General features: G+C 36.8%; 1 protein-coding gene across 1 annotated transcript; it reads right to left on the bottom strand.

The window, feature by feature from the left end:
- Positions 1-3221: 3221 nt before the first annotated feature.
- On the bottom strand, positions 3222-22978 carry UFL1 (UFM1 specific ligase 1). Its single transcript, XM_064412727.1, has 19 exons — positions 22864-22978; positions 22031-22176; positions 21155-21183; positions 20324-20421; positions 19383-19497; positions 19029-19159; positions 18342-18400; positions 14868-15014; positions 13627-13802; positions 12746-12925; positions 12307-12427; positions 9916-10038; positions 8103-8223; positions 7050-7213; positions 5836-5966; positions 5615-5695; positions 4780-4865; positions 4153-4333; positions 3222-3461 (listed from the first exon to the last, which is right to left on the bottom strand). The coding sequence occupies exons 1-19, from the start codon at positions 22938-22940 to the stop codon at positions 3249-3251; spliced, it is 2379 nt and encodes a 792-aa protein (XP_064268797.1). The 5' UTR covers positions 22941-22978; the 3' UTR covers positions 3222-3248.
- Positions 22979-24592: the final 1614 nt, after the last annotated feature.

Raw genomic sequence — 24592 nt, 5'->3', positions numbered from 1 at the left:
CCTTAACAATTCCTAAAGAAATACCTTGCTTTCCTGACAAAATATCTTTGGCATTTACTGAATATGTTCTGTTATTTGGGCTAGCAAGGAGTATCTATAATAAAGTACAACTGTTGTTCAAAAAGTTTGGGCAACATGGATTTGGAGGCTCAGAAAGCACTCAAAGGAGAAATACGTGTCTCGTTCTTATATTCTCTCTGAGCACTCACTTTTGGCCTCTGCTGGAGACAATACTGGGCTACACTCACCTTCAGTCTGACCCACCACAGTCATTCTTCTGTCATCTGCAGGAGTACTAAACTTCCTATTAAACAAGAAACCCCAATCTACCCATATTTGTAGAAATTTCAAATTTCTTGGCCTACGGTCACTTACTAGGAAAAACATTCAAAGAGCAACCACTGCTTGACTAGCCTTACTCACGAGCCTAGAGAGAACAGAACTACTGTAGTTTTACCTGAACAAGCTCTCAGATGGATTCATGCAGACAACAAACCCCACTGATATTTAGAAACCAGTAACAAATTTAAGAAGCTGTGAAACTATGAGATGAAAGTTCTAACAGAGCAACAATTTGCTCAGTTCTAGCAGATCTGCAAGTAACCAACTACAAGAGTCATCTTTAGCCACTTCAAAAAAAGGAAAGGCAAGGCTGTTGCTGACACAGGATTACTCTACCTATGGCTAATGCACCCACTCCAATCTGAGAGTAGCAGCAAACAAGGATATGAGAACATTGTTAAGTGGTTGTGTATAGACACATACATGCATCTATACATGTCAGTTTATGAGATTAAAAACATAATGGTGGTGTTTAGATCGCATAAGTGAAGGTGAGAGGCTGACACTAACACTTCAAACAAAAGTGTTAATTTGTATACTTTGTAGGGCCTTTCATTTTCCTAGATATTCCAAAGGGCATTTTTGCTTTGTGAACTGCACCTCTGATTTGTAAGACAAGATTACTCTTCCTCCCACATACATTCCTCCTAGGGAGAGGAAAAAAACCTGTGAATTAGCAAAATTGCTTTTTCCTCTTTCAGAAGACACACTTCTGTATCATAAATGAAAGACTGAATTTCCAAATCAAGAAAAAATACCTGGGACAGTTTTCCAACCATGTCTCCTTGAATTCTGTTAGTAGCCAGAAGATAGCTCTGAACTATAGTGTTTCCATTGTATCTACTTCAAAAAATCTGTTGTTTCTTAAGTCCTTCTTAAAACATAGGCTGGAACATAGCAAGTTGAACACATGATTAAGTAAATTCTGCAGTAGGTTGATTATTATACCAAACAAAAATACACTCAGGGACACTCAGAACGGTGTGTTAAGTCTAACAGTCTAATATTACCTATTGCTGTTTGAAAGCTGCAAGTGGCAAGACGATCAAACACTGGTGATGTCAACAGAATGCTCTTCAAATACTTCATCATTTAATGTTATTAAAATAATTTCTTATTTGCATACAGAATTTCATATAGCATATTATTTACAAAAGAGCTCAATGTCATATAAAATTGTTTACATTCATTATAGGAACTTATTAATTATTCTGGCTAGATAACACAAAATCAAACCTATTCCTGGTACACAAACTATTTCTTAAACAAAGTTCAACAACCTGAATATTTATTGTCTTTTATTCCCCACTCTCTTTTACTGCCAGCTGTTATAACCTCCCACCAAGGAAAGAGAAACAACTGCCTTTGCTTCTGCCTTATAATTCAAACTGTTCTTGTGTCATGGCTGATAAAAGATCAGCATTGGCATCGACATTGTTAAGCACTACTGCCTTTTAAATATGTGTAAAATTCTATTGCTTACATTGCCAAAATTACCTTAATTTTTGTTACTCTGTTACTGGGGTTCTATACCTGGCCTCTTCAACTTTCAATTGTTGCAATTTCAGGCTTGGATATGTTTATGATTAAGCTCACAAGGATATGTGAATTGTTGGAAAACAGAAAAATTTGAATGGGGCAGAATTTGCACAGAATCTGCCCTCCTTGAGCATTAATTTTGGTAAAGATGGGTGAATGACATTTTCAGTGAAAAGTTTTTCATCTCGTGTTACTCAACCTCGATATTACACAAACCCCCTGAAATTACATACATGAAATCAATGGGTATTACTGAAGTAACAGAACTTAGATATTTCAAGTTTGAAAATTATCTTCTCTCCAAAATAAATTTAGAAGTATATTTGCCATACAAGAATAATGGCATTAATAGTGACAGAACTCAATTTTTCACTTTTTTGTACTTTCCTGAAGACATAAAGTACTGTTAATGTAAATATAAGGCTCACAAAAAACTTGAGGGAAGCAGTATTTCTGTCTATGAAGCTTATGTAGAAAGATCATGAACTAAATTATTTTCAAGAAACTCAGGATAAACAGAACACCACAAGTTCTCTCAAGAGCTGACAGAATGCAAATATTTCTATCTGCTATGGGAACTGGACTAAGCACTCAATAAGTCTGCTGACTAAACACATGGCATGTACAATATGGCAAATGTAACAGGATTTATCTGCTTCAAAAATGCCAATGCAACAGAGAGTCAGCTTTTCTGAATTACAAATTTTAAATGAACAGCTATTTCAGACATTAGCAGAATACATCAGTAGTATCAGTGTGCTGATGTTCATGAACTTGAATGTTCATGAAACTCATATTAGTAGCGGACTACTTCCCTTAAGTTTATCAATATCCACCCATAATCAAATTGCTTTTACAGTTGCAGTCCAGTGAACAGAAACTGAAAACATCCCCTAATGACACCAGAGTAAAGATGGCCTTTGCTGGTGTGCTGCTAGGTATTCTAAAACCAGTATTTGAAATTAAGATAGACAGGCTTATACGCAATCCTTATCTCACTACAAATCCAAATCAGAGAAGTAAAACTATCAGCCTGTGTGTGTATGGAACAAAATACACTGTTATTTGAAGAGTAATTTCTTGAGGTCTCACATGAGGATGCCAATAAAAACCCAGTGGTTTTGTACCCAAAGCGTCCACAAGTGTGTTCTGCCACATCTACATTAATGTGTGTCAGAAGTACACTGCAGAAGTAACAAAATTCCATTTGCCACCATCACCCAGCAACTGTGTCTCCTGGCTGCGATTTGCAAACTACTAGAGGCCAAATTTAAAGTCTGTCAAGCATTTTCTGTTGTCCCTTTTTTCAGCATAAAAGAAAATAAAGTCTGACTCTGTCATGGAGGTGGATGTGCTGGATAACATTTTTATTCCTCTGTTCCAGAAAATTTCCTAGGTCTGAGAACAAGATCTTTGATAGAGGTAGTGATTTCCTGAAGCTCTTTTCGAATGCTTTCTGCTCCTTCCTCCTCTTCCATGTTATCTTTTGTGTCACTGTCCTCGTGTTCAGTTTTCTTAGTCTGGCTGGTCAATTGTTTCACCACTAATCCGTGGTATTTGGCTATCAGCGAATACTGATCCTGAGGGCAAAAAATGAGAACAAACCCAGGGCATGTCAGTGTTACAGAAAAGGTATACAGACCTATAATTAAGGATGTAACTTTTAAAAAAGCATTCTCCCATTCTTGGGCAAAGAGAGTCAGTGATACAGAAATATATTTCTAACATAGTACTTGACAACCTAAATTCCTAGACAGGTTCCAAGAGGCAAAAAACTGAAAGTGCATCCAAGTGCTGCAAAAACAGGACAATAAACCACTGCAACATGAAAGCAATGCAGTTAGCAAACATCACAAGTTTCAGTGGTATAAAATACAGAATTTCAATGTATTTGCTCTTTAAGAGGTACATCTTTCTTTAAAACTGGATTAGAAAAGTTTAAAAAGCAACCATGCTCGAGCTCAGAGGAAAGATGTAAAAAGGTTCAGTTGTAAGAACTGTAATATGCCCAAAGACAGAGGTGTCTCTATGGTTAAGTCAAAGGACTAATAACAGAAGGATTTTTAATTTTATAAAAACAATTTTGATGACAGATCCCTGAAGAGATTGATCTGCAATGCAGTACAGATTGTATATTCTGCACATAAAGTAATGTTTAGGCATGAAATCAAATGGTGTCAGGTTTATGCAGCAAAAATAGTGTAAGGCACAACTTTCATGTCCTGTCATAGAAAAAAGGTAATTTCCCCTTAAAAACCTAGAAAAGAATACCTCTGGGATCTTGCCACTTAGGAAATTAATGATCTGTGGTACTGATCTTCCTGGTGCATGAAGCATGCAGTGAGTTGAAAACTGAAATAACAATACTGATGTCAGGTGCAGAACAAGAGCTGGATCTTCTGTGACTTTGAGCTGTTCAATCAGAGCTTGTCTATGCTGAAACAGGACTTGCCTAAAGAACAAGAATATATTAAACAAAAATATGATTCTATGATTTTATTATATAGTAGTTGATCACATATGCTAAAACTTATTTAACCTCAATTAATTTTCATTTTCTTCTCTGACCATTTACTTACGTGGAATTCCAAAATGTTAATTGAAAAAAACCCAAAAAACCGTATCACTGGTATAGCTCAGATTTTCCAAGATCCCTAGGCAATTTATACACTATATCACAGAAAGCAGTAAGCCAACAAAATTAGCTAAATGTGAATTCTCCTCTTCTCATTCTCTCCATTCTCATGGATTTAGAACTGCTTGAATTTCTATTTTTCAGTTAAGCAGTTTGGAAAGAAGGACTGCCTCTTTACACACTGAGCATGACTCCCATACTAACCATCCAGCATTTGTGCAGCAATATAACCATATTTCATAAAATAAATAAAATGAATGTACCTTTCCTTCTTTTTGTCTCCTTTTTTCACCATAACACCACAAATATCCACTGCAGAATCAAGGCACGAAAGAAAATCTTCTATACTCTATTAAAATAATATAAATATTTAATCTGTGTTTGCAGATTATAAAAAAGTTTAACTGCTGTTCACAATTAATCACACAAATCACACTGTGAATACACTTGAAATAAACCACAGAAGAAAAGAGAAAATAACATGTATTTAGTAGAAATTACCTTTGCTCATCTTACAATGGCTCATATACTTAAACACTAACCCAAACTGTAATTCATTAGTCTTGGAAATAAAATTAAATATGAATATACGTTCTACAACTATTTACAGATATATTTTTTATTAAGAAACACTTCAATATGGCCTTTTGCATGAGAGAATCAATAAATAACTCTCCGTGTGCCTACACTGCCATAATCTGAACGTTTGGGGTTTTTTTAAATATCCTTAATTTTACTAGTTAAGAAATACATGGGAGAACAAGCAAGAACTCTGGGAACAAAATACAAAAACATCAACCCCTTTAGACTGGAGATTCCTGCTCAGTTTTCACTCTTCTCACCTGCCTATGAAAGGCACACTGGATTCCATATGGCAGGAAGGAACCAAAGGTGACCATCAGTATCAAAATGTAAGATCACCTTTTCATCTCTGAACATTCACAGATACAAAACCACACTTTCTCTCACTGCCTTACACAAATACAGATGATTTTGCCTCCAAGCTTCACAGCAGCAGTGATTACGTACTAAACTATGTGTGTCAGCTATTTATTAACATTCTATCAGCAAAACAGAAAATCTGAACTTGATTTTTACCTTGCCATTCAGAGAAGTATGCAGTTTAGTTAAAGGACCTTTGGTATCTTCTGGCAGTTTACCTAAAATCTTGATTCTGCCCTGTATGGGACAAGAATGGAAATAATCTGTAATATTAATCATCTTTTAAGATGTAGACATATTTCAAGTGCAGCAATTACTTATTAACAAACATCACTGATCTACTTGAGACCATTAGAAAGGAACTTTTATTTCTGTACCTCACTTGTGATTGTAGAGTAATTTTCTGTTGACATCATTGACTCAGATGCCAAGAAGTTGAAAACCAGATTTGTAATGTCTGTACACAGAGTCTTCAACAGGTGTTTGGCAAGGTTAGCCTGAGTATCATCTGTTAAAACAAAGAAGTGATTGAAGTAACTTCTTACAGTTATCTGATTCCTATGATGTTATCACACCACTTTCCCACCTGTGGACTCCATCAACAATGAGTACAAGAAAGTTATCTGGATACATGAAGATAACAGCCCTTATTTGCTGCGACATTCTTATGGAATGTTGTTCAGTGAAAAATGTGAGCTTTCAGCTCTGTAAGAACATTTTCATGCACTGCTAGCATTTCAAAGATGTATCTGTATAAGCTGTAAGCCAGTCCCTGTACAATCCTCCTGTACCATTGCTATTGATCAAGTCAAGAGTACACAAAGAAAAATTCTGCAGGACAAGCAGTTAAATGGAAGAACATCCATGTGACTTTAAAATACTGCAATTTGGGAAAAAAAAAAAAAAGCTACAGAATGTATGTCCAAGAACAAAGGCTAATGGGAAATAATTCTATATATTCCAAAATACAGGAATATCAAGTTGTTGTGCTAGTGTTTCCTTCTGCTAGAGGATTTCCACAGGGAAAATTCCAGGAGAAAGTTGAATACAGCAGAGAATCTTGGAAATGTCTACAGCATTTTCCTAATGCTAAATTTTCTGCCACACCTTACAGAATAATCCCCTGCAAAACAAATCTGACAGACTATCCTCAAGCAGCAGCTACTTTCAATATCAAACCTATGAGGTTTAAAGAGCAGCTTCTTAGAATCAGGTGGTATTCTATTTTTTCATTAGTGGGACAGCTGACAGAATAAAATGAGCTTACTAATATCTTCCTTTTTTTTTAATCTGGACTGTGAAAAATTGGAAGGAATGCAAGCACTTGGGAAGGAAAGACAAGAACACAGTTACCTTGACATAAGGTAACAGAATATGGATACGAAATAAAAATAATGTATTTCAATTACTGTGCAAAGCTATGCACTTCAGCATAAAGGCAGTGTTATGCATACTAAACACAGCTCTAGTTTTTTCTTTCTAGATTTTCCTTTTTAAACTCTTGCTCCTGTCTGACCTTTAACGTAGATTCTGGAACAAATTTAACATCCTTGAAGGAGCATATTAATTTTTCAAAGCATATATTTTGTACCTGTGAAATGCTTTGCTCCCTTTTCAAATAACCGAATGTTGTTGTACAGGTTTGAGAATTCCTCCTGCAAGTCCTTCATAGCCTGTCTTCTGTTGGCTCCAGAGGAAGATGCTGAAGATGTAAAAACGGAACGCACAACCTCCTGGTAAGTTTTTGTCAAAGGTCTTAGAACAGGAAAAAAGAAAGGAGAAAACACTGAGGAAAGTGTGAAACTCTACAAGGTTTTCCCAAATATATCAACAACAGAGAAAATTACCATTATGTAGTAAATGATGGGGACAGGAATGCTACAGAATGGTGAGATAAACAAAAAGCAAATTATGAAAATCAGAAAAAAACCCCCATGAGGAAATTTAAATATACTTAATGGCAGATGGTCTAATGTTATAATATGTATGGTATGCAAATGTATAACATGGTTTTAACTCTTCACAACTCCTCAATGGAAACAAGGTGAAAGCTCAAAGAATTTTAGAAGCAATGCTATTCACAAACTTTCAGGGGCCTCTGGACAAATTTCTAAAGATGCAGTTACTATGGCACTCCAGGCTTATTCAAGCTTGGCTGTTCCCTTATCTCATGTTCCTTTTGCTCTGAACATACATATTCACATTCTCTCTGGTATGGAACACCTTTTAAAAGAAGTTATTCATCTTTGCATAGCTAGCTCAGTTTGCTAATATAACTTACTACCCAGCTCTCATGGGTACCAGTGGAGACACAGATGCCAGGAAACATGAACATATATCAAAGGCTGTCTAGAAGATGGGACTTGTGACACCCCAGCATGGGTCAGTGTAAGGGGGTGGAAATACACTAATGAAGCTGGAATGAGCTTGCAGGACCATGTACTGCTAAGGGAAACACATTCCTGTGTCAGCACAGCTTTCTAATGCATAAGACACTTGTAACATGGAGCAGCACAGAAAGAGAATATTGTGGTTCACTTCTATCAACAAGGCCCTCTTTTCTAAGCAAGAAAAAAGACTGAAGTATAGATTCATCTGAAGTGAATCACAGATTTTCTAATTCCAGCTGAATTATTGAAATTACCTTCTTAGATGTTCAGCAATTTCTGTAATAAGCTCTTCAGGGCAATCCTGCAAGCGGGTCTTTAAAACATCCTCAATTTCCTCTTGTGACATGAAAGAGAACTCCAGCTTCTTACTCCTACCTGTAGTGGCCATAAAAAACACTCACTGAGAAAACATTCCATTTAGTATTGCTGCAATTACTCTGTGGCATGAGACACTGGAAAGCCTCAAAGTCCAAACACCATAGAAGAAATGCTTATCAACAATGGAAAAACTGGGATGATTATACATGACAGTGGAATTTCACACATATGAAAAACTGACAAAATTTCTCTTTTAATCACTTAGAAGTTTCTGTAATAGACAACTGAAGTAGTGTATGAGGATATGCATTTTTGGTGACACTTTTTTTCTGCTTGGCCCATTATTTTAGAAACCATAATGTCAGCAAGACCAAATAAAGGGCCAAAACTGAACTGCGTGTTCCTACTTGAAGGATTTCACAACGCTATTGTTTTTATTTTTTTAAACTCCATTTAGTAAGGTACACAATCAGGTAACACAGTGTCCTAAACTTGAGGTTACAGTATAAAACCTGAAACATGATAAATTAAACCAGACAAGGTGTTCCAGTAATAAAAGCAAACTTACATGCATACCATTTAGTGCACCTGTATTTTGGTTTTGCACAAATCATGAACCTTTCCTGGGTGCTGTAGAATTTTTACATATAAGAATGAGATCCGAATGATGACAGAGAACCAGAAAATGTTCCAGATTCACCTTAAAACAGGCTTATTGTGTACATAAGTATGGAGATCAATGATGTTCCTTGTTGTGCCACAGCAGTAATGAACATACAAGGTTTATAAACAAGTGAACGGCGGGTTAAATCAGGTTTTAAAAAGGATCTTATTTATATTTGAATGGTTTCATCTGAGTTTACCTTGAGATCATGGTTCAAGCTATTTATTATAATACAGCAATACAAGCATCAATAAGGGCAAAACAGAAAGCCTACACCAAAAACCGAAAGTGACTGAACATTGTTTTTCTCAGTAACTGAGTAGTCCTGAAGAATAATTCCATTTATATGTGAATTACAGTATTCTGTGAGAACAGTATCAAACAAAATTAGTACACTGCATTTCACATGTCAAATATCATGTTTCAAAGTATTTTTCAGCCAGTATTGAGCGTCTCAATCCTACACATAAAATGGAAGCACACATTTCTGTTTCTCAGCAAACAAAAGAAAGAACACAATTGCTTCATTTACAACCACTGTTTGCTCTAAATCTAACAATGTTGGCTTTTACTTAGCAAGACATTCATGCTCATTTAATAGTGAAGGTAGAGAAACAGGCACCAATAAGGAGTGATATTAAAAGTAACAAAATATTAGTTTTGACTGTATATTTTATTCCTATGAAGAAAAAAACTGTTTGATTGCTATGATTTGTTAATTTAGACTATTCATTTATCATATGCTATGCAGCAGGTGTTACAAAATCAAGTGAAATATTCACCCCAAAATCTACAGCATTACCTACATAAAATAATGAATATAAAATGGTACTATTTCCTTGACTTAAATTTCTTTTTCAAAGACTAGGTTATACTGTTCAGTGAACGTGTAATGTCCATTTCATTTAAATAGCAACGCCAGATGCACAGATACAATTTTAACTACATAGTGTTCTCATCTTCTTGACATTTTAGCTGACCTTCTCTAAACAGTGGGAGAAGTACAGATATGTAGGAAAAAAGGAAAGTACCAAAACCACGTTGAATAGATATTAATAGATAGTGCCTAAAATAAAATTACAAACCTGTAGCAGTCCCTTGTGACTCTTCATCACTGTCAGCATCCTTTCTTCCTTTCTTCTTGGTTTTCTTGATCTTTATCTCTCTGGCATTCCCACCACCTCCTCCTCTCACGCTTCCACTGCCCTCTGGTGGGGAATTACTTGCTTAGTACACAGGAAAGCTGTAGCACTTAAAAAGTTTACAATACCACGGTAATTTATCTATGTTACTTGTTAATGCTGGATTGAAAACCACAACCTGATTATAAACACAACCTAGAACATATATTTCAGAATCTAAAGGCCATAAGTTTAATTCTTAACAAAAAAAGCAACTGAAGCAAAGCTTTGTTTAAGCTAATGTCATTAATAACAAACACTAATATCAAACGCACATATAATAAAAAAGGAAAAAAAAAAAGAGAGTAGTATCTTGCTTCAGCTAAAAAACAATGAGATACCAGAGTCCATAATGAAATGGGGAATTTTCTGTTCACTGAAAATAGCATCTTAGTAAGCCTTTAGCATTTTTATTCAATGATGCTAAACAACAGTTTATAAAAACTATTTTAGATAATGTAACTTTGTTCATTTTCAGAGAAAGAATCCTACATTATAAGCATTTACCCAAAATGTTCTTGGAAGCACACATTCAATTAACCAGAGCACTCAATCTTTTCTGACTTTTCCTAGATGACTACAGAGTAATGGGATGTTCCAGTTCTGACACACATAACAAATTACTTTGTTCAGAAGTCCTGCAATCAATGTATGCAACTGCAGACAGAATCTCAACTTGCTATACAGTCCCTCTCCACCACGCAAGCTGTTCTGCTCCTTGTTCCCTTTTTCACAGCCTCTTCTGTTATTTTTTCACTTGGAAGAAATTTAAACTCCAGGGTGCCAGACATATATACACTATGCCTTGACAAAGTGGGTGTTTTTTCCATTTAAATATGGTCCAAGGTTTCAAGTAACTTCATTATGTAATTACTATTGTTTAAGAAAAGGAAACACAAAGACATTGTGCTCTTATTTAAAAAGTTAACTGCATCTGTTACATGCCATGGATGGATTTTTAAGCATCACTTTGCAGGAACAGCCAAAAAAATTAGTGCTTTTCACAAATTTATTTGAAATGTGACTGCATTACAGTAATTACATTACATAAAACTGTTATTTTAAGGGGTGTGTTTAGGTAATGCACATAACAGTCCATAATAAAACATTTCAGGGTAGTGCTTGCTGATGGTGCAGAATGTTACCTGTGGGTGTGAATTTGTCTATACATGTAGTACAGGCTCAGTAGAGTCTCACCCCACAGAGGACTGGAAGCCAAAGTCATTCTATTATGATAGTTCAATTAAAGATCCAAGCTTCTCTGCCTTAAGCATGGCCTAGAAAAATCTGCCATCTCTTGTGGCAAGAATAAGTTTAATTTCCACGTCAACTCAGGCCTACTCATACTCTTTTTTTAAGAGTAGAATGTTCTGTTTTACAGATGAGTACATTCAATCAAGTCAGATGCATCAGTGCTCTAATTCTCTTATTTTCAGTAGCACAGTAACACTCTGCAAGTGAATTCAACATAGATTGCTCAGCTGTGTTGCAGCAGCACAAGAAACACAAAGGTTTTGGGATTCACAGTCTTCAGACTGAATATTGTTTTAAAAATCAGAAAGATTTCAAAGGGTTAAACCCACATATATTTATTATTTCCTCAACTGAAATCTATTCCAAACAGATACCACAAAAATGGAGTAAGGTTTGGGATTAATTTAATCAAGAATATACCTCAAAGTAAACTGTCTTAACCTCCAAGTAACTGTCACAGGTGCAAAACCAGAAAATTCCATGGCATGGTTTCCTCAGAAATGATGGTAAGTATTCTTAAAAAAAAACCCCAAAAACTCATTCTCAATTTAGACAAAGTTATTTTGGAATTAACATCCAAAGAACTAATAATAAGAAACATATTAATTTTCCTGTACCCCTAAAAAATGGCGACTAAAGTTTTATCTATACTGTGTAATAAAACATGGCACAGAGGTCCCTCAGATAATACTGGTTTTATTCAGTCTTATGTGATCATACTGTATAAAATAATAAATGAACACAGGATTCCTTGCTATTAAAAACATTTACCTTGTGTTGAACTAATTCAAGAATCCATTATAGTACTTCCTATGCATTTCTAAGTCTGAAATTAGTTCTCATGGGCATAACTGACAAGTATGCATATCCACAGTATAATAGTAAGCAGTTGGATTTTTTCTTGAATATGTTAAGCAATAGACTGGAAACATTTAATGGACTAAAAAATATACTAACTTTATATTTAAATATTTCAAAGATAAACAAGTGTGTTTTGTTTTTGTGGATTTTTTTTGCTTAAGCTGAATATTGATATCTTACCTGCTGCCTTCTTTCTTCTTTCATCCTTTTTGTCTTTTTTATTAGCATATGAGTTCTCTAAACAAGAAGCCTGTTTTAAATCTTCTTCAGTGATTAAATTAACAGGGTTGTTTTTGATTTCCTAAAATCAAGAACACGCACATCATAGCAAAAAGATACAGCAATGGAAGAAACATTTCAGCCAGCTGGCCATTTTCAAGTACATGAATCAAACATCACATTTTCCAAGTGTAACACATGAGACTCGACTTCCTGAGTGCACCAGAATATAAATTACACCCATTAAATATAGGAACCTGTTGTTCATTTGTCTTGCTTCTTCTCTAGTTGTATTTCAGATGAGATGTTCAAAAGTTGTAACAGTGACTGAAAAGTCCTATGAGCTTCACTCCAACACTCAACGTGCACTATATCTTGACCAATAAAAAACCTACTGTACCTTTTCTGCTTTCTGTTGCATCAGATCAGAAAAGAGGTCAGCACAGCTGCTTAGAAATTTCTCACTGACTGCAATGGTGTCACTGAAGACTAAACCTGAAGAGCTTTTGTTTAAAGATCTCATCACTTGCTGGAGCAAAATACCAACATCTTCTACTGACAGTGAGCTGGGCAGAAGAGTCTAAGGTAAAGAAAATTAAAATACAACAGCCTTGTAAATGGATAAACAGAATAGAAACAGGTATTTTGACATCTGCTAACTATTTAGAAAGTATTGCACTTTTCCAATGAAGCTACTAATTTAAGAGTACACACTATTTTAAATCTTCCAACATGGCAAATCCACATTGCTCTAGAAATGTGTGCTACCTCTGGGTAAATGCATGGCAACTTCTTCAAAATGAAGCTCGACAGTTACAAAGCAACAGCAAACACAAAACAACAGCAGTACTTAAGAGCAACAAAGGTAGTGCTATAAGGCCTAAAATTAGTACTTAGGACAAAATGGCTAAAGTCCCTCTGCTCACCAAAGTGTTGTAAGCATTTAGTTCATAAATTTCCTCAAAAAACCAAACCAAAACAAAAACAACAAAAAAAAGCCCAACAGAAATATATTGCTCTCTAGTAGCGAAATGAACTAGTTCTGAAATTAAAGTTAGTGTTACATGCCTATAAACTGAATGCCAGTATGTCCTTCCCCTGTTTTTGTTCAGATCAAATCAAAGACAAATAATGCCCTTTTACTCGTCATTTTAATTAGACTGACTTTTCTTCATTGACAACATAGAATTTCACTTTACATATGTGTAGTTTCATTAAAATATAATTTTGACATAAAAATAAGAAAAAATAAATCCAACAACAACTGAAAGGATTGCTTACCGCTACATCTATCCAGTTTCCAGAGCTGATGGCTTCCTCCACAGAGGCTTCAACTTGATCCACAATTTCTTGACCAACACAAGCTGCTCTCAGAAATAAGAGTTGTGCGGACTTGTACCTTTTTTTAATGTAGCCTGCTGGATCAGGGATGCCAAGTCTGTACAACGCATCAAATTCTATAAAATAGTTAGATGTCTGTTAAAATTTATTTCTTTCATATACATACAAGATCTTATGGGATGACTTTATTTTGAAAGGAAGCAATGAAGAGTTAAACATATTTTTTATACAAGTCAATGCAGTCTTAAGGTAATGCTGACCTAAAACTTAGTTCAGTACAACCTACATCCAAATGCTGTTAATAGAAGTATGCAGATTAAATCATGGATGTGACTTTGATATGAGTTTAGAAAATTGTTTTTTTCAGATTCTTATACCATTAACTTTATATTTGCAGTCATATATTTCCAAAGTATTCTAATAGATAATGAACAATATTTACAATACATACAGTGTCTAAGTGTTTTGTTTTCAACTATTTAGCAGCTTATACTTAACATGTGGGGAAAACATCCAAAGACTGACAGACACTCCATCAGTCAAGCAGTATTACAGTTATTTAAGTTATGGTGAACATTTTCAATCTACAAGAATAACTTCCACTTAGGGCCTGACCATTTGGGACCATAGGGGGACATTCCTCTCTTTATTTAGATCCATATTTTCCCATGGTGGTGTTTCAAAACACCATCATCCAGCGTCACTCAGCTTGAAGTTAAATATAATTGTCTAGATTCTAATCAGGACACTAGTGCTACTCACTCTAGTTCTACAAATATTATTTTGGGAAAAAAATGCATGTTTGGACTATTAGCAGCCAAAGTTTGGTTGTAATCTGGACACTTGGCCTGAAACTCCAGCTGTGATGATCTGAAAAGTCTACAATGAGCAGGCTAATCAAAATCTTCAGAGTAGTAACAAAAACAGCATTTGCAATTGTTTGTGAGAAATAATTACTGTTTAGCAGTATGGTCCCCTCTGCTGAAATACAGTTCATTGCGATAAAGCAACACACATCATTATGAGCAAGAAGATCTTTTAGTAAAAGTGTATCAGCCACTGCATTGATTTCTACTTCTCCTTGTGAGGCTTCACTCTAAGCACTAGCTATATAAGGTAAGACCAATTACCTACCCTAGTTTTAGAAAGCTATTTTATCTGTAAGAATATAGATTAATTACCTAAGTAACCATTCTGCTTGAAAAAGGAATCCACCCATTTGTTCTGTGTTTTGGTATAGATGTCTGGCACAAACACAGCCTTATCCTGTCTCCCACCAACCACGGTGCCTTTCAGACGACCAGCGTTAACAAGTTCTTCTAGCAAAGCTACAAGAGGAAAATAAATGAAGAGATGTTTCCTAAGTCAGTATATTCATTAATCAAAAGACAGTAATTATTTTCTCTGGTTTGTTTCCTCTTTCTTTCCACCAATTAGTTTGTCCTTGTTCTAGTGAAACATTGCCAAACTCTATCAATTATTTTTAACACTTATGAGAATTTCTTCACAAAAGTTCTGGAAAACAGACAATGTTTCTAAAGACTGAGCCACAATGGCAGGATCAAAACATTTCTTATTGAATATATACCTGGGCACTTTTAGCTTGTAATTTAAAAAATGCAGACATAGAAGAATCTTTCTCTGGCCCAAAGAGTAGAATATACTAGCATTTTATTAGTAATTTTTCTTTGAATTCACTGCTTGCATGTTAACCAAAATGGAAAAAAAAAAGATCTGAACGCAGAAAATGACATGAAAAGTCATCATCTAAACTGCATAACACAGTTGCCAATAATAACCTCTTGAGAATACACAAATACTGCTAATAAAAAACATATTGGTAACTGGTAGTACAATGCTGAAAAAGATTTTTTAAATACATTTAAGTTGCATAGGAATATCTGTTTTGCCTACTATGATCTGCTTCTGCCTTTCTGTTTTACAAGAGATATAATTTAAAAAATCAGTGACATCAACTAACTAACTCCGTGAATTTCTAGGCTTTGCCAGACGGCTTTTTTTAATACTCAGTTTATGTTCATTTTTATTTCATTAAAAGCCGTGTTCTACTCTGGAACAAAACATTAAATGGTATCATATGGCAAGGCTTCCTCCTCATTAAATAGAAGCAGCAATCAACACTTCAACATGCTTAGTACAGCACACAGAGGTTTAGCTCACTTATGCAGGAAAGTTTACCTGAAAGCCCAGTTCCAGAAGAAACAGTGCATAGCAAATCATATAGTTTTTGTCAGATATGCCCACAGTGTAGATGAGCTTCTATAGCTAGCAGTTATTGAACACAACTGCCACTAGCAAAGCTGAACAATACTTATACTGAAAAAATGCAGCAGAAAGAGAAACTGATTTAAACAAGATATATCTCTATGTAATTTAAGACAAGACCCAGAAATCATGTTCTGCCACGGTTCAGTTACATTGAATAAAATGGAACTTTTAAGACCAATTCTGGAAATAAAATTAGTTTTTTATACTTCATAATATTTTAGTTGCCCTAGAAAATAGAGTCAAGGTGTCTATTCCACTTAAGCAATTGTCAGATAACACAGAATGGTTCTCTGTTTGCAATTTCAACTTCTTTTATTCAAAGTTTTTAGGAAAAATAATTAGACTTTCCCAGAGCTCCACAAAATTGGTTGAAAAATCCGTTTGTGAAGTGAAAGAAAAATCTATTCTTTAGGGAAAGAAGATGTCAGAAATAAAGAAGTGAAATGAAAATACCAATTAAATTCTGTATTTTATCAAGTGCCAGTTTTAAAACTCCAGAGCAGAGGAGGTGCTCTCAGAGATTTCACAAACCATTGCTACAATGTCTAGCTCTATGCTGCTGCCAGGCAATGTCTAGACCGTATTTTGTTTTAAAACAACAGGATCCCTCCCTGTAGAACTACCATGAATTCTCATTTATTTTTAAAGGTGACCAAGTAGTTTGTAGTGTCCTGTTAAGGCTCCATCAAAGTCTAACAAAGATGGTAAGTGTCCCTCCATGTCAGTCCTACACCAGTAACATAATGCCCAGAAATGAATAACATATGCTATTTCATTATGCTTTGCAATTACTGTCTTAACCTGAAGAGTTTCTCATTTCTGAAACTACTTTTTATTGTAACTTTATGAGAGCTTAAGATGAAAAGCAGCACATCTAAATGAAAGAACCAAAGAACAATGTTTATCCTGTCTAAACCAAAGTATTGATTAAATAATCAGCTGTTTGTAAATAATACAAATATTACACTGAACATATATTTTTATTCTGGAAGAGACAGAAAACTGATGAAGACCACTTTTAAACACATTGCTAACAGCAACAGACATAAAAAGCAACATCATTAAAAGGTATTTTTCAAGTTCCCAACATTTGTGAAATCAAAATGGTATCTCAGCAAATGGACACAATAAAATCTGGCAGTGAATAAAAAGATAAAAAACTCTCTGAAACTTAGAAACTGCAGAGGTAATGAGAGAAAGTAAGAAAAACTAAAGAAAAGGATGAACAAACTCACTAAAAAAACCCTATGGAAGTACTAGAAGTATGTATTGTGATTCTCACTGATGTCAGGAAAATACCAGAACTTCAATTCACATTAACACTGTACATCATTAAAGCATGATGATGTGCTTGAAGGACTTATCTGAAATGGACTGTAATGAAACACTGAAATTTGCTGGGTATTCAGACATTATGATAATGCAATTTCACAGATTTTCCCTTTAATATATGAAAATTTGGATGGTTTATTAAAAAAAAGGTGGAAATTTAAATTGAACATGTGGAAGCAGACTGTTTATATGATTTTATTTAAGTGCTAGGATTTTAATTTTTAATGAATAAGCTTGTGGTGGAGAACAGGATAAGCAGAGAGATAAACAGTGGATACGACAGGATAAACAGTGGAGCTAAAGAGAGCAACGTCCTGAAGGCAAAAAGACCCAATCAAAAGAAGCATTAAGGTTCACCAGAAAAGACAGAAAACCATTAAAGGATTTTAAAAGACCAGCACCACTTGGTCAGCCAGCACAAAAGACTAATGGTGCTTGAAGCAGCATTTTTGAGAGATATGAGAAAGCACACAAAGTGACAAACAAGTAGAGTCTAAAGATTTCAGCAGCTGAATAGGGATTCTTTATGCATTTCTATTTAGAAAAGGAACTGTAGAAAGTAAAGCAAACAGTTTAAGGATATGTTTTATCTCTTAGCATACAAAGTAATTTAACTAAGAGTATGACAAAAGCTTAGCCTCCATTATCACAGAAAAAAGTCAGTAAATAAAATCCTGAGCAATTAATGTCATTTGGCTACATAAAATCTGTCCCCTTTTGTGTGCTTCACTGATAAAACTGCCAGTAGCTAAGGGCAAATAATGAAAGAGATGAATAAATAAGTACTGTACTTCTTGCATCATTCTGTCCCCAGAGGCATCTCATCAACAAATGTTTTCATTGCTTTGGATACAGAGAACATCCCTTCAGTTATGGATAGCACAAAGGGTTTAATACTTCCTACACTAAAGAGAAACACATTGTTCTGTATTTCAGAATTAAGGCTATGTGCTAAAAAGCTTCTTTGAAAGCACTTTTAATAATGAGGAATCGATTTCCTAACAAACACACAAAATATTCTGAATGAAACTCACAGTAAAGTAAATGTTCTTGAAATCCATACCGAGTGATCAAGCTACTTACAGGTGTAGGCCTTGGGAAAAAAAGAAAAACAAAACAATAGAAATTAATGATGTGAAACTGACGGGAAGAATCCAAAATTATAAAGGTCACTACAGACGAACATAGCCTCAAGGTACTACACCAATGTTAAAATAGCTTACAAGCGTTTAATTCTGAATTACTGTGAAGTGATAACACAAAAGCTATGATAATAATTGTAAGGAAATTTCTGCTCTGTTAAGTTTTCCTCTTCCTACAAAGTGACACAAAACCATATTGATTTAATAACAAAAACTTATCTATAACCATATGTAGCAACCACACCAATATGTAACCGACTAAGAAGCAGTGGAGTGACAGGAGGACAGATATTCTACAAAGTAGCAAAATAACTATAGAGCAACATTTTCTTCAGCCAAAACACTAATGTATGTTGTATAGGGTATATTGTTATACTTCCCTTGTTTTCCAAAAGAGAGTCTCCATTTCTAACAAGTGAGTCTAATGTAACTGAGAATTGGTCCCAGGAACTGAACTACACTTAGGGAAATCTATCCATAGGTCTGTTTTTCTTTTCTTTTTCAATCACAAGTGAATCTGGACCATAAAGACGTACAGCAAAAATATTTCAATATGTGGTTGCAGGCATTGCAATTTACCGAGTAATCGCGGTGAAGAGCCCACGAATGCGTGCTCGATGGCGGGACACGAAGGCTTCTGTAAAAATCACCCCACGGTTTTCCTGGTCTAGTTGTCCATGAATAATTCTGCCCAAACGCCTGGATAATGCCTGTAAATAGAAGAATTAAGCTTTTCTAAGCACGCTTTCTTCCATCAGATATATGGGTATCTAATGACAGAAAACTTTGCAGAAAACAGAAGTATGGTTTGCAGATGCACCATGAAAACTCAGTATAAATTTTGTACTGAACTTTGCCATGGATATGGCAAAGACAAAGAAAGAACCTGGTCATAACCAATTCTGCATTTACCAGGTTGGTGGCTTTCATCACCTGTATCAGGAAGTCTCCTGGAAGGTCATATGCCTTGCAGAGTTCCGATATTGTCACCTGGCCAGTTTCCTGTAGTTTATCATTTATTTCTTCTGCTAATTGATCCAGATAACTCCTTTCATAAAAACGAGGGGAAAAAAAGACAACACATTAAGTATGACATTCAAAATCAACCTCAAGATCACATACTGAATAACTGACCTCTTCCTGCCACATCATTGCAAAAATAAATTGAAAGTTATTTTAAATTAATAAAGGAGAACAGTGTAAGTGAAAATGTGTGTTTTTTTTTTTTTAAAAGCCTGCTAAGCAGGTAGCTAGTAGTAAGATGGGTCATTTATCTACTTGTATGAAAACTTCAAGCAAGAGAAAGAGGAAAACAGTATGTCAATGAAAATTGGAAAACAGCTTTAGTAAGCAAGACAGGTCTTAACTACTTCAAGAGAGTCAGGTACTTCATATTCTTTGACAGGAACAGATCCTGAAGCTCAATCAATAAAAAGGACAGCCCCATAAGAGTATTACTTCAGTGGCTGTTAGTGTGCTGGAAGCCATTAAATAACTAGCTCAAACATCTTAGGCTTGTGAGGTAAAACAAGATGTAGAAGGTTCGTCAATAGCGGAGGCAGACAGCAAAGCCAGAGAGCAAATGAGATCTGGCTGCTGTACACGAAGACACTGGGTAAGAAATGTAGTCCTTAAACGCAGGACACTGAACACAGACATTCAGCAGGGCCTTCACTCCGTGGGTTCACTGGATGCTTTGCTGAGATGGGTCTCACCTGCCAAGAGTAGCACTGATCACAACCAAGCAGCTCTAAGATCAGCCAAGAAAAATGCATTTCACTTCAGAAGCAGCAAAGGTTGGACATTATTTTTAGTCTGTGTTTTAAAAAATAAACACAATATGAATTATACATATTGCTCCTGAAGGTACTCACTCATTTATAAGCTGTCCCAGTACAAGCTGAATACCTTTTTCAGATTTAACAATGTCATTAGCTCTGTTTTCAATGTGCAGAAGGTCCACATTTATTACCTAAAAGAAACACCTCTTATCAGAACTTTAAATTGAAAATCATTCTCAGACATTGAGATATTAGGTACACATTCCTATATCTTGAGGAAAGCTGCTCTTATCTTTTTATACTATTGCATACAAACACACTTTATCTGTGTTTTGGAATAAAACAGCAATCCTTTAGGGAAAAAAAACCTCTGTTTGCAACTGATACAAGGTTAAAAGAAACTTATATAATAAAATAATACCAGAAAGCAGTAAGACAAAATAGGAAAGTGACTTTCAGAAAGGCTTTCTGTTTCCAAGTAATTTTGCTCAAGCCTGAAGGAAAAATTAGCCACAGAGGAAGACTACTGCAGGACAAAGATTATTGGAGACAAAGAATAATGAAGGAAGAGGACAGATTCAAAGTCATGCAAAGTTAATTATGCATGCTCATGCAGCTTTAAATTTAAATGGGTAACATATTTCCGTCTGCCCTCATTAGTCTACAAAGTTCATAAACAAAAACTGTATATATCAGTAGTGATTTCACAACTCCTAGATTATCACTAAGCAGAGAGGTTTCAATAAAGCAATAAATGGACAGATTAAGTAATCTGCAGTACCCTGACAGGAGCTACCAGATATTCATAAAATTTGTTCTGTTTTAAAAAAATTATTTAGCTGGAGTATAACTAGTGAACTCCACATTGACATTATACATGGTGAAGAAAATAAAGAAGTACAAAATTTTTATTACTAAAGTTACCTGTTGTAAGTCGACAATGTTAACTCGACCTTCAAGAAAAGTTAAAACACACTTTTAGTACATGAAACATATTTGAACAGATTTAGAATAAAGTGCAATCATTGTGCATAAAATATTTAATTACTTTTTCCATAGACCAATTAAACTAGTCCGTAAGTGCCCAGAGATTGTTAAAACTTTCTATCTTTGCATGATGCTACTAACAAAAAACCCAGCAAATTTTAATTCAGTCCAAGCTGTCCCACTGGTATGATACACCATGGCAACTGAGGCAAACCTGTGGCAACAGTGACAGAATGGCTAATCTGTATGGACATAATAAGAAGTCCATTTTTCTGAACATATGACTCTTTGGAATTCACCCTTAAGTATAACTCAAAGTACAATACACTGCGTGCTCATTAAAGCCATCGACAAAAACTGAACTTCCTTACATATCTAAGTCATATCTTCCAATACAAGTGGCTTTTCACATTGGTAAAATAAAAGAATCTCTCAATAACAATTAGAAATATTATTCTCACTAATGGTGTGAGAGGAGAATGATTTTAAAATTCTAAGACAAGGCCAAACATCTCGGCCAGGTACTAAATCATATTAAACCGCCAAATTTCCTTCAAAAGGATTTTTATACAACTTTTATGTCAGAAATTCCACATGGATGAAAATAAACCAAACAGCCTATCTTGATATGCTTATCTAAAAGCCTGACACACATCTGAAGTGAAAATAAAAGAGCAGTAGGTGAATTAATGTGTAGATGAAGCAAACAGACTTTTTCTGAAAGATTAAGGGTACTGAAAACTTTGAAAATCTTTCTGTAGTGTTCAAAATTAACTTCCAAATCCATAGGAAGAAGGAAAATACCAAGCTTACCACCAGAAACATGAAGCTCATCGCGGATCTCCTTACTAATCTGTGCTGGAGTGACATACTCCTTGCCATCAAGTGTGTGCACTACTTCCAGCTGCTTTTCTGCGATCAGCTTTGTGACAATTTCTATACAATTCCGTTCTGACAATCTAGCAGAAGCAGAAGAAGGCAGCAGTTATTCTAAGGAAATACTTGCTAAAATTACCTTTGAAAGTTTCAAACACACAAAACATGGGAAATGCAATGAAGACTGCCTGCAGTTCTTTGTCAATATACTTGTCCATACTAAGAAATTAATGTCTGTATCCTGCTTATTACCCACCAAATCATCCATATGGTTTCACTTGAGCGGGTAATCTCCAAAACTTTTACTCTCCTCCTGAACAGCTTTCAGCCCTGTCACCTGCTGGTGAATTTAGGAATGCCCGTAATTAAAGAATTCGTGTCTACGACACTTCGGTGCGTTTTTATTTTACTTCTGCGCATTTCGGATTCATTTTTCTTCAACAAAAACAAGTTCTGGGCAACGGCCTCAGCTAGTCAAGCAAACAGAAGGGAGAAGCCGAGCACTGGAGCCGTGACGATTTTGAGCAACACGAACGTAGCTGTGGCTACACACTCAGTCGCGTCCCTGGGCCTGCCCGTGCTCTGGGGTCCCCGAAGGGACGCGGGGCTGCAGCAGTGACACAGGGACGGCAGCGGGCCGTGCCAGGCCGGGCCCCGCGGGGTGCCCGGACCGGGGGCTGCGGGGAAGGGGGCGGCCGGCGCGGGGAAGGGGCGCGGCAGGCGGGCGCGGCAGGCGGGCTCGGCGGCGGTGCCGGCGCCACCCGGCTCACCTGTGGGCTACCTCGGCGAACTGCGCCCGCTGGAAATCGGCCGCCAGCCGCCGGATCTCCTCCCAGGCCGCCGCCATCGCGCAGCGACACGTCAGCCGCGGGCGGGCGGCGGCGGGCAGGCAGCGGGGCCGGCCTCCGCCCGCAGCGCCGCCCCGCGGCACGGAGGCGCAGCTGCGCGGGCTGGGTAATTGCGAACAAACGGAACAAAAGCTACCCACGGGAAAAGGAACAAAAAGCGGCGTCTGCAGTCGGGGCTGGCTCCAGCAGCTGGATGCGGGCGGAGCTGGCACGGCAGCAGCTCCGTCTGGCCTTGGGGTATCGCAGCCGGGCCTGGGCTGGAGCCCGGCTCTCAGCGTGAAGCGCGCTCTAGCGCCACTAGCGAAACCTGAAATGAAATTTAGACCGCGAGTTGGGTTGAGGCCAATAGTGTCGCCACTTAGCGGGATCACTGTTACGCAGCGAGGGGCAAGCTGGGTTTATTTAGCTGTCAGACTAGAGGTGAGCGCTACAGACTTAGAGGCCTTTTGGACGCTTATCTGGAGCCGACTCGCCTGTGGCGATGGCAGAGAGCACCGCACAGGGAGCGCTCCCGCCGCCTCAGCCACCAGTGCCTGGCACCTGCCAGGCGGGACAGGAACAGGACACAGTGCTGGCACCTGCCAGGCGGGACAGCAGCAGGACACTGGCAGCTGCCCAGCACCGGGAGAGGGGTTCGTGCTGCTGAGGCTCTGTCCCTGTCCTTCCAGATTTCTTGCTGCGTCCTGCGTGGCCGCTGTTTTCACTGACCCTGACAGCCTGTGACTCTGCCTTCCAAAAGTCACAGGAAAATGTGTCTGTCAGGGTTGGTGTCGTGCTGGGTGCGGTTTAAATAGCGTGAACAAAGACTTCGCAACAGGCATAGTAAGCTGTAGCAGCATTTATAGTGGGATAAGTATGTGCCTTCAGGTTTACTGGTCCTTCCCTTTGAGATAAAAAATTAGGGGCAGGATTCATTTTGCTTGGGCATCTGAGGTTTGCTGTTGAGGTCTGGTCTTGGAGCCTTTGCCGGCAGCGAGACAGGCTCCCCAAAGAACATCTCTTCCTAAAACATAGCTCTAAACCAAGCTCACTCATTACAGCAGGGAGGTGTCTGTGTTCCTCCGCAGGCAAAGAAGACAGCAAGGGAGATTGCTTAGCCAGGTCCTTGATTTAGGCATATTTCTGTGAATGAATAGTGTAGTGGAAGAATAGGGGAAAAATGTGATAGCAATTTTATGGACAGTATTTATGAAGATTATATAGAAATAGACTACCATGGGGGACAAGGAAAAAGAACTAGGGACATAGAACTGTATCCCTCCTACCTAATCTTGAATGGATTTGAAGTCCTTTAATTATATGTATACTCTACCAGGCAATAGAGAGTCCTTTTCAGCTAAAATATGAACCACTGGACTGACCAAACTGAGTGTTGTAGTTAAGATTCCAAAGTGATGTATTATGGCTGGACCTTCACTTGTCTGTGCATGACTTGAGTTCAAGCCACTGTTCCCAGATTTTTTGGAAATATTCGTCTGTAAATACAGCTGGGTTGGTTTTTTTTTTTTTTTTTGTTTTTTTTTTTTTTTTTGTTTTTTGTTTATTTGTTTGTTTTTTTTCCTTGTTGTTTGTTTGTTTTTATATTTATTAAGCTTAGAGATATGTTCCACCACCATGCAAAGAAGAAGCAGATGAATCATAAATACGCAAC

The sequence above is a fragment of the Passer domesticus genome, chromosome 3 (genome assembly GCF_036417665.1).
Source record: "Passer domesticus isolate bPasDom1 chromosome 3, bPasDom1.hap1, whole genome shotgun sequence".
Taxonomy (NCBI): domain Eukaryota; kingdom Metazoa; phylum Chordata; class Aves; order Passeriformes; family Passeridae; genus Passer; species Passer domesticus.
Note: the sequence above shows the minus strand (reverse complement) of the source record. Positions and strands in the feature narration are given on the sequence as shown.

Bases quoted from the DNA above. Each gene is read 5' to 3' on its own strand.
- UFL1 (XM_064412727.1), bottom strand. From the start codon at position 22,940: ATGGCGGCGGCCTGGGAGGAGATCCGGCGGCTGGCGGCCGATTTCCAG. The intron at 22,177-22,863 runs GTGAGCCGGGTG...TGCTTCTGCTAG, and splicing joins TTCGCCGAGGTAGCCCACAG to ATTGTCAGAACGGAATTGTA. The intron at 7,214-8,102 runs GTAATTTCAATA...TCCTGTTCTAAG, and splicing joins ATTGCTGAACATCTAAGAAG to ACCTTTGACAAAAACTTACC.